The following is a 17249-nucleotide window of genomic DNA, read 5'->3' as shown; positions in this document are numbered from 1 at the left end:
AAGCTGCTGTCTCAGTGTAGTGGACAGGTTGCACCAAAACCCAGAGAACAGAATTGTTCTTTGTTACTCTTCTCTACTCTCCCAGGGGAGAACAAAAGGGAGGAATAAGAAAGAAAGACTTAATGGTTGGAAATTAAATCTACAACAGGGAAGGGATGGTAACACATTCAGTAATAATGAAAAATATGAAAACATACACAAAATCCAACTGTTATGGGCACTGCTACAAGTGTCCAACAGTCCCTCATGATAGAGCAGACCTGGGAAAAGAAGACAGGGCTCTCTTCCCAGCACCCAATGGATTCGGATTCTGCAGAGCACCTGGAAAGCTGATGACACAGAGCAGGGCTGCCTCTCCCAGACATCTGAGTGCAGCAAAACAGCAATGAAGAAGGGAGTGGGAAGGGATGGACTTCCCTGCCCTCCTGGCTTTTATGGAGTATGTCAGGAAATGGAATGGAATCCCAACTCCTCCCTGTTCTGTTCCCAGGATCATTCAGGGTCCTTAACAAACTCTCTTTAGGTCCTTGTACTGATACTGTAAAGGGAGCCTGGGCCCCCTCAAACCCTAGCAGCTGCTCCCATGGACACACTGAGCTCTCTGTGCACTTTGGCACAGTGAAGAATTGAGTTTCAGATCACAAAAATCTCCAAAAATGTGCATTTGAACTCAAATGGTATTTACTCAGCACTAAAATAGCCTGAGGGTTACACCTGCATACTCAAATTAATTTTCAAGTGCCTCTTCTGCTATACAGGGTATTTTATGTTACATTTGCACCACACTTATATAACCTACTTGAAATGTATTTCCCCTTGTTTGGAGTAACAACTTTCTGGAGATGTCTCATGAAGACCAATTTGGAAAGAAATTAAAGGCAAGAGCCTTCCCTACACACAGCTTCCTGACTCCCATACAGAACACCTGCTGAGCAGAGATCAAGCAGGTCTCTGATGATTCCCAAGTACAGGTTAAAACACATTCAGCTGCTAATAAATGCTTATATAAAGCTTTTTAATGTCTCCATCAATGAGAGCTCCATATGACTTACTGTGAAGTGCTTTTAGATGGATCTCTCTGAGGGTGGAATACATATAGGTTCAGTTCAACACAGTGGAATAGCAACCAGAGCATCAGGGGGACTCCATGGAAGTGCTCCCTCCATCTGTCCCAAGGGATGTTAAACCAGAGGGTTATCATTCCTGACAAATGCATCTTCCTAAAGCCATCCAGTGACTGTGACTCTTCCTCTCCTGCCCAGACACTGCCCCAGCACTTTACTACCCTCATTATTCTCCTCTTTGCTTCAATTCAAGCTTTTTACTTCTTGTCCTAAACATCATGAAGATCAATACCAGACTGTTCTGTTCCTCACTGAGGTCTCTTACAAGGTCCCCTGAAACTCTGTTCTTTAGGTGAAACACAGTTATTTTCACCAGCACTCCATGGCAGTTTTCTCAGTCTCTAATCATTCTCACTGCCCTCCCTCTGGATTCTCTCTTGTTGACCCAAATCTTTCATAAAAAATTTAGTATAGCAGTCTACCTACAGCCACTTCAAGCCTGAACCAGGCATAAGGGTGACTTCTAATGCTCTGTAGGACAACAGTGGTGCATAATCTGATTGTGTTTGGGCAAATGGTATGATCTTTAATTCCAATTAAACCTGAATAATTGTTGTATGGAAACAGGAGTAATATACATTTACATTATCACAAGACAATGTTCTCACAGAAGCAAACTACACAGTTCAAACTGCACAGATTCCAGCTATCTCTGTCAGGAGATGTACAACTATTCACAAGAATCACACTTGCCACCCCTCTGTTATCCTGGAACACCTTTCACAAAGAGCTTTCCCCAGGCCTGATGGGCTAGATGCTTGCTGTGGTTTTACCTGACAGAAGCCTTCCAGACTGTGGTCAAATAGCAGCTGTGAATCACCTGAATCACTTAAAATTGTGATTAAAAAAGAGCCCCAAAGCAGCACAGATTGGTAACACTACAAAAAGTCACTTCCATCCTATGACAATGCTTTTAGAGACTCTGTGGACAACTGGCTGCACTTCCCCAGCTCAAAGTTTTCTTTTGCACAGGCTATGAAACTTTGGTAGCATAAAAGTATAAAGCAAAAGTCCATCCTTTCTACTTACCCTTCTCTTTGGTACTCCTCATCCAGATTTGACAAAAGCTGGGACCCAGCCACAGAGAGATCAAGTGCAGCTAAAGGGAGATCTCGATAAGCAAAATTAACAAGCTGGACAGGAGCAATGCTTTTGGTCTCTTCTTCCACTTGCTGTGAAATTATCTCAACTTCTGAAACACCACCTTCTATTGTAGGCCTGAAAATAAAACAAACAAAGTAAAAAAGTGCCTCTCTACACATACATATATATATATAGAGAGAGAGAACAAATCTTAATAAATAAATAAGGAAATAAAGATAAGTTAAAAACCAGAACTTCATTCCTAAAAAGAGAGCAACTTAAAAGGCCTTTGCAAGTCCACAGTGTCCTCATTGAGCCAACAGAGCAAATCTGGCCAAACTTGTCTTTCACAGAGCTCACCAAAATCAACAGAAACCTCACAGACAAAGAAGAACAGCATTTCAGGCTGTTGAATCTTCTTCACAAGTGCTAAATACAAATGGATGCATATCCTGGTTTGAGAGGACCAGGACAGTAAAAGCCTGCCTGGACCACCACCACCAGCTGCCAGCCCATTGATGTGTCAGTGAGAATGGGGAGTAGCTGAGCCTCTGGGAGGAGAGGATGGGCCATTCACAGTGTTCCTTCCCAGGGTGCTCTGTATAACATGGCTCCCAAGAGAGCGCTCTGGCTGGTGTGCTGAAGTCTGTTTCCTCACTAGAGAAGAACATCACTCCCCAAGACAGGTGTCCTGGTTTGGGCCAGGATAAAGGTGATTTTCTGTCTTGTACTTTTGCTTTTAGCTAAGTCTCTTGTAGGTGGTTGTACTTGCTGAAATTAACAGCAAGTTTCTCAGACAGTGTCTGCTTCTGGGACTGATAACACTCCATGTTTATAGTTACTGCTGGAGACTGGTGTGCAGAGCCAAGGACACTGCTCAGCTCTGAGGAAAACTTTTACCCTTCCAGAAGGAAGCAAGAAGTCCCACCTGCAGCCCTCCTTTGGGGAGGCACAGACAAGATAGATGCCAGAATTGACCAAACAGAATATTCCATCCCATATGTGTCATACTCAGTATAAATTTGAGGGATCACGAGGGCCAAGCCATGATTTCCTGCTTCCCTTCCTTCCCCCGGCATCCTGGGAGGATTCCATCCCTTCCTCTGCCTGTGCTCCTGATCCATCCCAGCCTGAATCTGTGTGTTCCTGCCTCCAGCTCCCAACTGCTCCTGACCCCAGGATTCCAGCCTGGACTTTCCCAGGGCTGCCCTGCAGCCTCGGTGGTGATGTGAGAGTTACTGGGGGAAAAGGGGGGAGGAATGTGGTTTCCATTTTCCTGTATATTTGTATAGATTTAGTAATCTTTCCTATTTACCATTACTGTTTCATGAAAGTTGTGTAGTTTAGTTTCCAACCCATCAGTCTCTCTCCCTTATTCTCTCTCCTTTCTTTATCAAGCAGGAGAGAGAGATTAATGAGAGCATCTGGTACTCGGTTTAATTGCCAGGCCACTGTTAAACCCTGACAACAGGTCACCTTCTGCCTCCTCAAGCAGGACCAGCTTGGTTGCTGTCACTGAGAGCCTGGACTTGGGCACCCCTGTCTGCTGCCCAGTCCACTGTGGGACTTTTGCAGTTGGAAAGTAATTACCAGCTGAGGAGGGTGAGTTCCATATTCACAGATTTGTGTATGTACTTGTAACTTACTAATACCTCATTAAACCTACCCAAAATTTTTCTTCCAACCTTAATGTTCCTCCCTTATTCCCTCATCTTCTCCTGGCAGGGAGAATCTGTCACTGTCTAGTTATTGTCTAAAACCTTGACAGTGAGTTATAAACAAACAAATACAGAAACAATGCATGAACCCAAGAGCAGAATACTTGTGCAAAGCAGAAAGGAGGCATAAAACTGTTCCAACTAAAAATGCACTGCTTGCTAAGTTACATCAGTGAGCAACCAATAGCTAAGCTTATTAATCATTATATATAAATCATCTGTTAATGAATAGATACAGTTTGACCTGTGTGCCACTGTGCATCAATATTCAAATAGTTTTGATGGATGGCAACTTTGTTTCATTCAATTAGAAAGGATCATTCTGTTACAAGTCATTCCAAAACAATTCTGAAAGCAGAACAAGGATTCAGAAGAATTATGGACTCCTCCATACAGATTATTTTAACTATCCTTACATACAGCTTCTACATCTGAACACATTCAGCCTCTGCCCCATGAACATTAATGTGACCTCCAGGCAGGTAGAACCAGAGTCTGACTGTGTAAGTTTTCCACATTTAACCAAAATACTATTTATCTAGAAATTCAAGCTTTGTCAGCTAGCAAATTCTCTGGTGCATCTGAAGGACTTCACTGCCTGTCAGGCTCCAGCAGGGACTGATCCTTTGCAGGATGCCACTTGCTCCAGAGTAGATTCCAGCATAAAATTCCCTGGCTTTCATCCAGGGGAGCGAGTCAAGATCTGCAGATATCTAGGGCTACTTGTCAGAGGTTTTCAACACCAGGTGTGAAGAGACTCTTCTGCCTTAGCTATATAGTTAAAAAGTGCTTAGCACCAACTTCCCTCTGTTATTTGACAGAAACTGCATTGGTGATTTTGTTTTACAGCTTATTAGAATCTTCCAGCTATTCAAGCAACCTGAATAACAGTTCAGGTTAGAAAAAAGTAATCATTTAGATGAGTTCCTAACTCATATATCTTCTAAGTCTAACCAAGTATGTGGGTGAAGAAACTCAAATTCTATGTGAAAGAGATAAAGATTTATTGGCCAGAGCCACACCATCAGACTAACTCTTGTGGACAGAAAACATTATTCCTAAATTAAAAGGAGCTAAGTGCTGCCAACATTACACACCAAAGTAATTTTAACAATCAGAAAATGCTGTTATATCTCAGGTATTTGTCAGAAAAAGGCTGCAACTGTGTCATGCTGTGGCAGAAAGTGGAGGTAAGAGGAAGCACTATCTGAGCAAACTAAAGGCTAGTTTTATTCTTTGTTTAGCTCATAATGGATAGCAACGAGATGCTTCCATTTTCAACAAAACTATTTTCCTTCATGAGCAATTGGAAACCAGAAGCCCAGAGGGAGGAGCTAATTTAAGCAACAATTTTCTTTCTTTGATTTTCACCCTTAGTGCCATCCTCTGGACATTTCCCTTCAAAAGTCCAAGCTGGTTCAGCTTTGTGTGGGAGAGCAATGATCCAGTTTCCAGCAGTGTAAAGGAAAAGGGAAATGCAGACTTGCCTCTCCCAGGAGGGAGACAGACTCAGAGACAGACACTGTTTGATTTGACTGAAAAGCAAAGCAAACCATCAGACCAGTGTTGGCAAACAGCTTGGGGACAGGTTTGGTGGCAGGCAAGAAAAAAGGCAAATGGATCTGAGAATAGTGTGACATACTGGTTTTCAAGCACCAGCTGTCAGTAACTAACACACCAGACATGCTTGCAGCATTCATGTCTTTTCTGCTCGTTTGCACTCGTCAGACAACTCACCAAATCCTACTATTCCTCCTCAAAATATCAAATTTTCCTTTCTGTAATAACTCTCTTGATGTCACATCATTCTCCTACAAGTAGGAACATGTTCCCTTCTATTATAAGTAACTTATAACTCTCCTCCTCACATGGTACTTACTGAGGATTTGTCATGTTGGAGGATGCAACCAACTCAGCAGTGGTTCCAGTATTTAACTAATTCCACACAAGTTTTAGCCTTCTGAGGTTGTGTCTCTGTCAGAAGTAAAACAAAGTTAATTTCCAACACAGTCAAAAGAACTCCAAAGGCTGCAGTGATGTTTGTTGTCATGCTGTGTTTTTGCCTCAGAATTTTATTCCAGGTAATTTCTTCCCTGTCATAGAAGCTGTAATGTTACAGTGCATTTACTTACACATTTGGACCCATTGGCTCACATTTATATTTCCAAAAGAGCACAGGCCTTGCTTTAAACCACTGGATTGGGGAGAAAGCCACAATCAGAGGGGGTAGTGGATTTTCACAGAAAGCTCATGGCTTCAAGAGCACAAATTCTACCAGAACTGAACATTTTTATTTTTTTTTTTTTACAACTTTAATATATTTTACAGAGATAAACTTCATCTTTCTCAACCAAGTTTGGGTTTTGTTTTTTTTTCCTCTATTTCCAATTCAAACTGTTCTGACTCCTTTTGCTACTTTAGAAAGTTTCTTCTAAGAACTAATTCATGTTGTCCAACATTCTAGAGGGGCTGTTACCAAGACTGTATTTTGGTCAACAAAACCCACAAACCCATTAGGAAAAAGTGCCACAAACTCTCCATTGTGTTGTAGGTGGATCAGTGCATGGTAACCAGAATGGAAGAGGACAAGCTTGTGAGAATGAAAGCTACTGATACACAGGTTTTGGTAGCTGAAAATACAGAAAATGGAGAATACCAGATAGGAAGGAAAAATTCTCAGAAAAAGATAACATAAGAGGCTTTGTATAACTACTGTCACCATTATATGTTAAATAATACTTGTAACATAAAAACATACTCATTTTCATTGAACAGAAATAGTCATTGACAAATTAGAATATTACTGACAATAGCACTAAAAACCCCATGATAATGAAAAAAGCTTATTAGCTTTTATAATTAGCTTATATATTTAATACTTTATATTATTAACTTTATATTACAGTCACTTCCAGGCTGACTTGTATTAGTCAAGTATAAATACAGCAGCAGAATCACCCCTAACAATCACTTGATACCAAATAATAAAACTGAACTTACATCTTTTGTAGACCCATTTCCAAGGTTTTATTTCATGTCTTGTAACCTTGTAATAAAGTAAAACGTAGTCAATGCATTCTCAGATTTCCCCCAAAATGTCCCTGGGTACACAGAAAGAGAAGATATGCACTGTGATTACCCTCCTCAGGTAGATTTAATTGTTCATATGGAGAACAGAAACATTGCCAACTTTAAAACAGAAACACACATGCCCCATTTAGCTGTAACCTTGCAAAACTTTTAATGTCAGAGCATTTTTTCAGCTCAACCTTCCCTGATAGAGCAGAGACTTGATTCAACAGCCACGCAGTATCACGGGGTTCTCTTCCCTGAGCTTCATAATCCTTGAATTATTTCTTATATCCCTAAGGTAGGAAAATGCTGATACGTTTGCCTAATACTGAGGGAGCTGGCAGGGGAGCTCCCTAAGTCTCTCTCCATCATTTACCAACAATCTTGGTCAACAGAGGAGGTCCTGGATGACTGGAGGGTGGCTGAGGTGATGCCCAGCCACAAAAAAGGCTGGAAGGGAGATCTGGGGAACCCCAGGCCTGTCAGCCTGACCTCACTGTGGGGAAAGAGCATGGAGAGGATCATCTTGAGGGAACTCTCATGGCAAGTACAGGGCAGCCAAGGGATGAGGGCCAGGCAGCAGGGGTTTATGAAAGGGAGGTCTTGCTTAACCAACATGATCTCTTTCCATGACCATGTGAGGGAAAGGCTGTGAACATTGTCTACCTGGAGAGAGACAAGAGAGTTCTGGCTCAGAGAGCTGTGATTAATGGGGTCAGATCTCACTGGCAGCCAGTCACCAGTGGTGTCCCTCCCAGCTCAGTTTTGGGACCAGTTTTGATTTAAAACTTTATCAATGATGTAGAGAAGGGGATTGAGTGCACCCTCAGTAGGTCTGCAGATGACACCAAGCTGGGTGGGAGTGTTGAGCTGCTTGAGGGTAGGAAGGCCCTACAGGGGGAGCTGGACAGGCTGGATTGTTGGTCCAATATGAGGTTCAACAAGGGCAAGTCCAGGGTTCTGCATTTCAGTCACAACTACCTTGGGCAATGCTACAGGCTTCAGGAAGAGTGGCTGGAAAGCTGCCCAGCAGAAAAGGACCTGAGGGTACTGGTGGACACCTGGCTCAACATGAGGCAGCAGTCAGCATCCTGGCTGGTATCAGCAGCAGCATGGCCAGCAGGAGTTAGGAAGTGATTGTGCCTCTGTAGTCAGCACTCCTGAGGCTGCACCTTGAGTGCTGTGTTCAGTTCTGGGCCCCTCGCTACAAGACGGGCACTGAGGTGCTGGAATGTGTCCACAAGAGAGCTCCCAAGCTGGTGAGAGAAGAAGTCATGGGCAAACTGGCTCTGAGGGAACTGGGAATGTTTAGTTTGGAGGCTGAGGGGAGACCTCATTACCCTCTACAACTACCTGAAAAGAGGTTGGAAAGAGGCAAGCGTTGGCCTCTTCTCCTAAGTGAATAAGGACAGGACCAGAGGAAATGGTCTGAAGTTGCACCAAGGGAGGATTAGATTAGATAATAGGAAGAATTTCTTTATTGAAAAGAGTGGTCAGGCATTGGAAGGGGCTGCTCAGGGAGGTGGTTGGGTCACCACCCCTGGAGGCATTTAAGAAAGGTGTAGCTGTGACACCTCAGGGCATGCTCTAGTGGCCAAGATTGTAGTGGTTTTTTTTTTGTGGATGTTTTTTAGTGGAGTGTGTGAGGTGTTTATTTGGGGTCGATTTTTTGGTGGTTTTTTTGTTGGACTCTGTGATCTCAAAAGTCCTTTCAACCATGACTATCCATGTTTAAATCACACACTGAAGAGAATTAGTGAATCTGTACCTAGGACAGCTTTATGATAGCAATTGTTACACCTGCCTGCACAAGAAAACTAAAGTATAACTATCAGCCTTGTTTTCTGATGTTAGATTGCTAACATCTTGTTTTGGGTTGACATTTTACAATACTTAAAAAAAAATAAAACAAACCACAAACTACACCATTTTTTAAATAGAAATTTTTACCCAAACCAATTGTTAAAGCACTGAGTGTGAGGAAACTGTAAAGGCATGAGGTACTCTGTACCTGTCTTGGGAGACTGAGGAAACTGAGATCCTTGCTATGCCTCTGTTTGCAAGGTAAATGGGGATACAGTCAATTTAAGAAATGGGAATAAAACTGATGTAAACTGGCCTCAGATGACAGGCAGACAGATGGGGATATGGGAATTTTTTAATGCAGTAAGCAATTCATCATTAATTTGAGACACAACACAGTGCTGTTATTCACAACTTCCCTCCCCAAGGGGGTTTAGAAAACAAAACTATGACAAAAAATGTACAGCTATATTTTTAGAAATTATTGGTTTTCAGTATCTCCAGATTTTGAGGAAACCCAGTTTGTAGCAGTGGGGCCAGTTAACACACAGGACATGAACATGAAATCTTTATCTTTCCAGCATACAGACTGTTTTGCTGGGCTTTCTTAGCTGGAAACATGATCACATTCATAGAGATTCTTGTTTTAACAACTCAACTAGATCTGACCACTGATAATACCAATAACCCAGACCTGGTCCCTCTCACTGGAGCTGGAAGCTCTACAAAGTTTGCTCACCACCAGGACTGAAGGAGCAACCTGAAGCCAGGCAGCAAATTCTTCTGCTGGTTCCACAGAGAGCAGAGTCCAAGGGATTGCTACCAGGACATAAGGAGGATGTGAAGGTCAGATGAGTGACCTGGAAAGAGACCTGAAAGGAGACAGAAGGAGTCAAGTGTCCAAAGGACTCAGCAAAGCTTTCCTGAGGAAAAAAGTGGCAAAAAGTGAGTAATCTCTGATTCAGATAACTAATGTATTATCTGATTTAAAGAATTAAAAAGATATGTAGTTAATATGAATAACTGGAGGGCAGCACAAACGTAACCTTCAAAATAGACATAATAGCTGTGGTATCTATCATAAGGGGATTACTATGATTTGTGCTTCTTGTGAGACTTCATGAAAGCAACAGAAATGTCTTACCATACACTGATATTGTGCAGGAAGTTATTCTTTCCATCTACTACCCTACCTCATCTATCATGCTCAAACCTTCTTTAAAAAAAGAAACTTTTGTAGTAGCATAAAGCCCTTCCAACTTCCCCAGGCAATTTCTGTGCAGCCAAGAGATGTTTAAAGGGAAATTTCATTCTTCTGCACTTATGTCTGGCTTGCATTCCTACAGGATGCAGAGTAGGCAAAGAGCAACTGTGCAGCTCTCCTGCCTATCAACAGAGACTTGCAGGGACAGAGAGCAACCCTTGGATATTCTGCCCACCACATGAGAGTGGAATTTTTTCCCTTTCCAGCCCTTTCCCATTCAGTGCTCACTATAGGAAAAGTCTTATCTCTCATGGTCTCTTTGGAGGGGATTAGTTAACAGCTCCAGGGCTGGGGTTTCTTTGAGACCAGACAAGGACATGGTGTGTGCTGAGTTGCCATGTGAGTATGAGCAGTGCCCATTTTGTGAGAGTTCAGCAATTCTATTTGTTCTTTGGTGTGTTTTCAAGGTGAGATGGCTACAGAAGGAGCACAGTTTCCCAAGATAAACAGAATTAGTTTAAAAAGGAGAGATGACAGAAATAATTATCCCCAAAGGTAGTGCAAGCTTTGAAGTTGTTTAAAAACCAGAAACATTCACTAGAATAAATGACTGATGTAGTCCTGTATGTACCAAGAGGACAGTGCAATCTGATGGGAAGTGTATTACTGCATCAGGTTTCCTATAAACTAGTAGATCAGCTTTAAATGTGCAGGATCACAGTTCAAACCTCAACAAAGTTGACTCATTGCTTCACCCCCTCCTGCAGGAGGTGAAGGAAGTTGTACACAGTTCATTGATCTCTTTCTGTGAAGACCCCCAAAGTCCTCTGCTCTTTGTACAGGTATTACATGTCTGTTCCTCTGAGCTTTTGCAAGGTACCCTTTGCTTGATTATTTCTTTCAGCCTTTACTCTGCAGAGGCACTGGCAAGCAAATGCTTCACAGTTTGTGTTATGCTCAGCACCATGCAGGCTGAGAAGTGGGGTCATGCACTACAGTTGAGCAAAGGTTTGTGCAGCTGCCCTTGCCCAGCACACATCCTGCCCCAGTCAACTTGTTAATGTTTAGATCAGCCATCTGGTGTCAGTCACCACACCTTGGCTGGAGCTTGTTAAGAAGGAGATAAAGTCCTTGTCAAACAACACAAATCATAGAACAGTTTGGAAAGCATATGTTAAAGTACAGCACGTGTGAGATGATTTTTGTTATTTGTATGTACTCTCTAAGCTAAGAAGACAAAAAACCCCAAAGCCTCAAGAGCAACCTTAAAAATAAAAAAAATTTAAAAATCAGTTCTTCACTCATGAAAATCATAGAATCATAGAATGGGCTGGGTTGGACGGGGCCCCAGAGATCATCAAGTCCAACCCTTGATCCACTCCCCCTGTGGTTCCCAGCCCATGGCACTCAGTGCCACATCCAGGCTCTTTTGAAATATCTCCAGACACGGAGAATCCACTACTTCCCTGGGCAGCCCATTCCAAGGTCTGATCACCCTCTCCAGAAAGAAATTCTTTCTAATCTCCAACCTAAAAAAAATATGCCTTAGTATTGGTGTAAACACAGTCTTGCAAAATAGGTGCCACAACGTTGTGGCCACAGCTTGAGATAGGGAGCAGGAAGATCATTTCAAAACAAAATCTCTACCAACTGGCACCCAGTTTAGGTGAGCTGAAGGCAATGCCATGTGGTTCAAGAGCTGCCCGTTGCATTTGCTCACATTCTGAGGAGAATTATCATGAAGCTGTAAGGTCCTGTACAAAATACAGGCAATAAGTGAAACATCTGAGAAGCTAAAAAACCAAATTCTGACCTGTTCTTCTAAAAGAAGTGCTTTCACACAGGGCTCCAACAGCAGCTTAGACACAGAGAGGCTCACCACTCACATTCCAGGTAAATACAACAGGATACATTAGAGGGAGCTGCTGGTAGGTGCCATCCAGGTTTGTGGGTATTCTTGTTTGTAGGTATTCTGCTCCTTCTTCTGCACATGCCCCAGCCATGCACCTGCATGGCCATTACTGTGAGCTGGCCCAGGAAACTGATTTGGCACTTCAATCAACAACAAAATTATTTTTCTTACCCTGCACTATTTTTTCCCTGATACAGCTCACACTACAGCTCCAAAAATATTTACATCAGCAAACCTGAGAGGGTAGGGCAGTGAGGTGTGAGCACAGCCATAGGAACAAACACCACAGTGAAGAGAGACTTCAGATCAGAAATACTCAGATCAATGCTGATGTGTTGAGCCCTGGCCACTGGCACTGTTCAGCTGGGGTAAGCACCCAACAGGAAAACACTTAACAGGTTGGGGAAGGGGGGCAAACATGGCATGTTGGAGCTTTTTATTCCAAATCCTGTACACATCAGGAAATAGAATTCTGCTGCCTTTATGAAAAAGGTTTTCTTATTTCGGTCTAGAAATTAAAATAGGAAACAGAATTCTGCTGCCTTTGTGCAAAAAGGTTTTCTTATTTCAGTCTAGAAATTAAAATTACTCTACAGTCTGAGGCTCAAATGCAAATAATGGCTATTAAGGTTCCTCCAGGGCAATCCTAAGGATGTCACAAAGCTATCCAGAAAAAACAGAGAGAGAAGACAGAATAATTTGAAATAGGGGTGGGGGAAATACCTAACCAGACATTAACCCAGAAGTTTTCAAAGAGAAAGGGGAAATGTGATTTAGGGTTTGCCACATTTAACTCTTGTGAATTAGACTGACTGTGTTTCTTTGGTGATGAACACCCTGAGGACTGACATGAGCATCATCTGATCCCTCATTTCTCCAAGAATTGCAACTAGGCTGCCTAGGACTGCAACCTGACAATTCTGACAGCTCTTTTTGTTTTAACTTCTCTGTGAGAGTTTTAACCAGCTCCACACTGCTACATTTAGAAGGTTTTATTTGTAGTTTTTGTCAGAACTGTTTCCATCAGAAACTCAGCAACCTGCACTTCTGAAGGGGAAATGCTGAAAATATCCTCCAGAAGAGGTCACAGCACTTCCTTGCTTCACTTCAGTTTTGTGTTTTTTCCTCTAATGGGTAAGCAGGTTCACTGTAATACAAATTAAAATTTCTTTTGATTAAACTGACCCTCCCAAAGACCACATAAGACAAGTGTGTGATGAAGTTATTTGTTTATAAGGTTCTGTATAGGCAGATAAGGAAGACTTCCTTCATTTGTTTTAAAAAAATAGGATAATTAAGTTTGTCAGAAGACTATGAATGCAGAGATGCCACACAGAAAACAAACAGCAAATTAACTTCCTTAACAAGTCAAGTACATAAAAAACATGCATGACAATTAAGGTATTTAGATTGGAAAAAATCAGGCATTCAGAAACTAGGAAATGGCAGATTTGAACTTGCTCATGCAGCCATAATTCTATCCCTTTGTGGGATCATCCTGTATGATGAAATTAAGCAGAACACTGCTTGCAGAAAAAAGAAAAGTGTATGTAACCATGCAACTAAAGGCTGTCTCATTATTTGAAAGTAAAGCTCATACTTTCTAGACAAAAATTTAGATAAAAAAAAATTATTTTGTGCACAACTGTAGTAGTCTCCCTGCAAATGCATCACAATCATTGGTTTTATCTTGGAACTCAGTTCACTGCTAATTTGGTCTATAAGACAAATAACAGTAGTTGCAAGAAAGCCTTTAGAAAAGGATTAGACCAATAGGAACTCCCAGGAGAGCCCAGACAAGCCAAACCTTTCCCAAGGAGCTTGCAGACGTGCAGCACATGGTACTTCCAGAGAGCAACAGACAGAACTGCTCAGGATGGTTAAGGAAAGTTGCCACTCATGCTCTTTCCCTCTGCCATCTCTTCACCTGGAATCTGAGGAGGCAGGAGTGGCTAGGTAGCAGTTCTACAACACTCTTACATGAATATGCTCTCACCACACACTGGGCTGCCCTGCCAGCTCCCCTGGGCTCTGGTACCAGCTCACACTACACAGCCTGTCCTGGCACTACTGAAATTCCTTTGCTCTGATACATTACCACCATGACACAGGAAGGGCACACATTCAGCAGGCACTGCAGCAACCCTGAAGCTAATTCTGAAGATGTCATGGGACAAATGAAAAAAAAAAAAAGCACTTCATTCAAGTGAGGGCCTTCTGCTAGTCAAACTTGTAACACTCTGTGGCTTAATAATGGCAGCAATATGGCATCTCAGAATCCTGGAAGAACTGAGGAACTGTCCAGACTACTCCCATGGAACGTTTGCCCGTAGCTCCTTAATGAAGAACATGCATTCATTCAGTACAAAGATTACTCAGTCAATCTCTTACTGTGGTGTAACTCTCCAAGCTTGCTATGTACCTTGCCTTTACAAATTGTCCCAATTTACCTGTAATCAATTGGTGATCCTAACAGTTTTTCTCTATAGTTTCCCCATGTTTTTGAAGTGAAGAAAAAAACACCCCATACTAAACAGCTTTTGAGACCAGAGAATATAAAATAATAATAAAAAAGCAATCTCCTATTTAAGATGTCCCTATACTGATCTGTCTAGTCTTCAGTTCTGGACCTGCCTAATAATTGAGAAAAGCTCACTTGGTGTTTCACATGGCTGCCAGCTTATGCTATTTCACTACAACCCAACATCCTCAACACCTGCTCTGCTGATGGCTCCAACTGCTGGAGAGTGCACTTGCACTTGAGAAAAGTGAGATCCTACCTACACATAGAAACGTGGCAGCTAGTGAGATGACCTCTCTTTAAAGCTGAGCACCAGGATACTAACATGGGCTTAGATAAACAGGTCTGGCAGGAAGCTGTGTTGGTTCTGCTTCTGGGCTCACAGTTGGAAAGCTCACTATTAGTTAGCTTTGTGATGTGCCACTGCACATGTTGGAAGGAACAAGCCTGCCAGTTTCCAGCCACTGGACTGAAAACATCTCTTTTTTTCCCAGTCTGGGAAACCAAATGACTTAAGACATAGACTGCACATGGTTAGGAAATCACAGGGACAAATCTCCAAAGACAGGTACTCTATTTTTTTTTGGTGCCACAAATTCTGGTCCTTAAAACAAAAAGAAACAACAAACAACTCCAGTCTCCCTTGGATTAAATATTAAAATATTAACTTTGAAACCTAAATGAAGCTGGGTTTATATTTGCTTGCCTAACAATTCCATTTCTGTATTTTAAATGTTTGGGGATGACACTAACCTAGCTGAGTCACATTAAGCCAGATTATCACTACTGCAAGCAAATCAAGTGTCAGTTTAGTTTCAAGGAAGTTTGATTTGCTTGTGTCCTTTAAAAGTCAACTCTTGGATTTTGCTTCTATTTCTCTTTTTCTTGCTCTCTGGAACTGCAGTGAAAAGCCACTAACTACAGACCTACAACTATGTCTTGTTTTCACACTAAGCAAGACAGGTCTAGGCAGTCTTTACAGAATAGTAAAGAAAAAATGTGTACACTTTTCAATGTGCTAGAATGGATGATTTTAGTTCCATATAGACACCTGCCAGTTGTCTCTGATTAGATTTGAGTTAATTACACATGCACTTTTTGCAATCCACTAATGGTTTTTTAAATAAAAATTTAAGTCTATTTGAATTCAAGAGCAAAATTTATTTGGACAGAGCTGGAATTCCACTCCAGCTTCTAAAACTAGTCACAGAGTAACTCAAACACTTGGCTCAGCCTGCTTTGAGATCCCTCAGTACAATCTATGTCTCAGTTCAGGGGGTGACACTGTCAATTGGTCTTCAGAGACACTTGGTCATGTCAAAGTACTAGGGTCACCCTGGGTATGCCAGGAAAATGGTTCAAACTCACTACATTTTCATTTCCATCCACAATATTTGCTGCTTCTCTTACTTGAAAGTTAACCTGCCAATAAATACAAGCTTGAGTATCTGCCAATACCCTTAGATGAATGTAACTTGACAGCTGCCACTAGATTCAAGCCATTAGTCTTCAGTCTCAAGCCCCTTCCTCAAGCTCTTGTTTTTATTTTCTTTAGAAGCTTAGGTCTAATAGATTCTGGATCAAAACATCTGTGGAAAATTTTTGAAGTATTCTCTTATTTTCAGGAGGAGCTAATGTCAACCAGATGGAAAAGATTCACAACACTACAGTATGAATGGGGGGAAAATACAGAGAAAACCTCATGACAAATTCTTGGCATTTATTTATTCTCTCAGAGCTGATGATTTCAATGCATTTTACCAGTTCTGGCTCTGTGAGGACTGTCCTTACTCTGTTCCTGTAGAGCAGTAAGTAAGACACTGAGAATGAACTTCAGAGCAGTTCTGGGTCTCTCACATAACCACCAGTAGAGAATCAAACCAAACCCAAGTAGCCAAGTCCAGTCAAGCTGTTGGCCAAATCAAAATCAGCAGCTGGAAGTCAAGATTTTATTATAAGAGGAAACTACAAATACATTTTTGAGAAATATCTATGCTCTATTATTCCTAGTAGGTACTCTGGACCATTCCAGGCAAAATGCACTACAGGTACTGCTTTAGTGTGTGTCTTAAGAGCAAGTGTATAATAATTAGCCCATTGATGTGCAATACAGTGCTGGGCTTTGTAGTTTGCTTTTGGAAACAAACAGCCCAGCTGTTTTGACTGCAAATATGCAAATAGCTGCATTATTTCATCCTGGCAATGCACACCTTGTCAACCTCCCTCTGCAAGGTCAGATAGCTAATAAAATTGTCCAATTTACATCCTGTCTGGTAGTTTAGAGGAAAGTTATTTCACAGAGTACATGGGAACACAGCAGTTAGACTGCTCATGGCTGGGAAAACTTTTCCTAACCAGTGGGAGCCTAAAAGGCAAGATGTAACTGCTTCATCATCCTGGGCAGCAGAGAGCCAGCCATTATTTTAATATACAGCTGGAGCATTCATCTGCATAACCCTGGCTCTCTCAGATGCTGATGGAACGCTCTTATTACATATTATAGGTCAGATCTCCTCTACAAAATACTGATAGTGAGGGATGGAAGCTGTGAGGAGGCTCAGCTCTGACAGTACTACATACATTCTGCAGGGAGCCAGTAATTTGCTGAGCAGTCATGTCCAAACCTCCACCTTCCCCCCCCTAAGACAATAACACAGCTCAGCCCCACTTGGGTTACTGTGCACCAGAATCTACCCAGACTGTCTGCTGTGAACTGCTTAAGTAAGAAAATAATTCTTCCCACAGACAATACTTAGCAAATCATAGCAAAATGGGGAGAAACAAATAGCATAAAAAACCCTCATGTATTTTC

The 17249-nt window shown here is 41.9% G+C and overlaps 1 protein-coding gene across 5 annotated transcripts in view; it reads right to left on the bottom strand.

Annotated features, from left to right (window-relative positions):
- TMEM266 (transmembrane protein 266) overlaps positions 1–17249 on the bottom strand; it is an 88868-nt gene that overhangs the window by 54303 nt on the left and 17316 nt on the right. For 4 of the 5 annotated variants that reach the window (XM_030456976.1, XM_030456972.1, XM_030456974.1 and 1 more), the window contains exons 2-5: positions 9540–9672; positions 6926–7026; positions 5805–5899; positions 2154–2342 (exon numbers count right to left, since the gene is read on the bottom strand). In XM_030456976.1, coding sequence (XP_030312836.1) covers positions 2154–2342; positions 5805–5818 — 203 coding nt within the window. In that variant the 5' untranslated portion in view covers positions 5819–5899; positions 6926–7026; positions 9540–9672. Of the gene's footprint in view, positions 1–2153; positions 2343–5804; positions 5900–6925; positions 7027–7613; positions 7664–9539; positions 9673–17249 lie in introns of all 5 variants that reach the window. The other variant, XM_030456977.1, reaches the window with a different exon arrangement.

The sequence above is a fragment of the Calypte anna genome, chromosome 10 (assembly GCF_003957555.1).
Source record: "Calypte anna isolate BGI_N300 chromosome 10, bCalAnn1_v1.p, whole genome shotgun sequence".
NCBI lineage: Eukaryota > Metazoa > Chordata > Aves > Apodiformes > Trochilidae > Calypte > Calypte anna.
The sequence above is the reverse complement of the archived record's forward strand: the minus strand, read 5'-3'. Positions and strand labels throughout refer to the sequence as shown.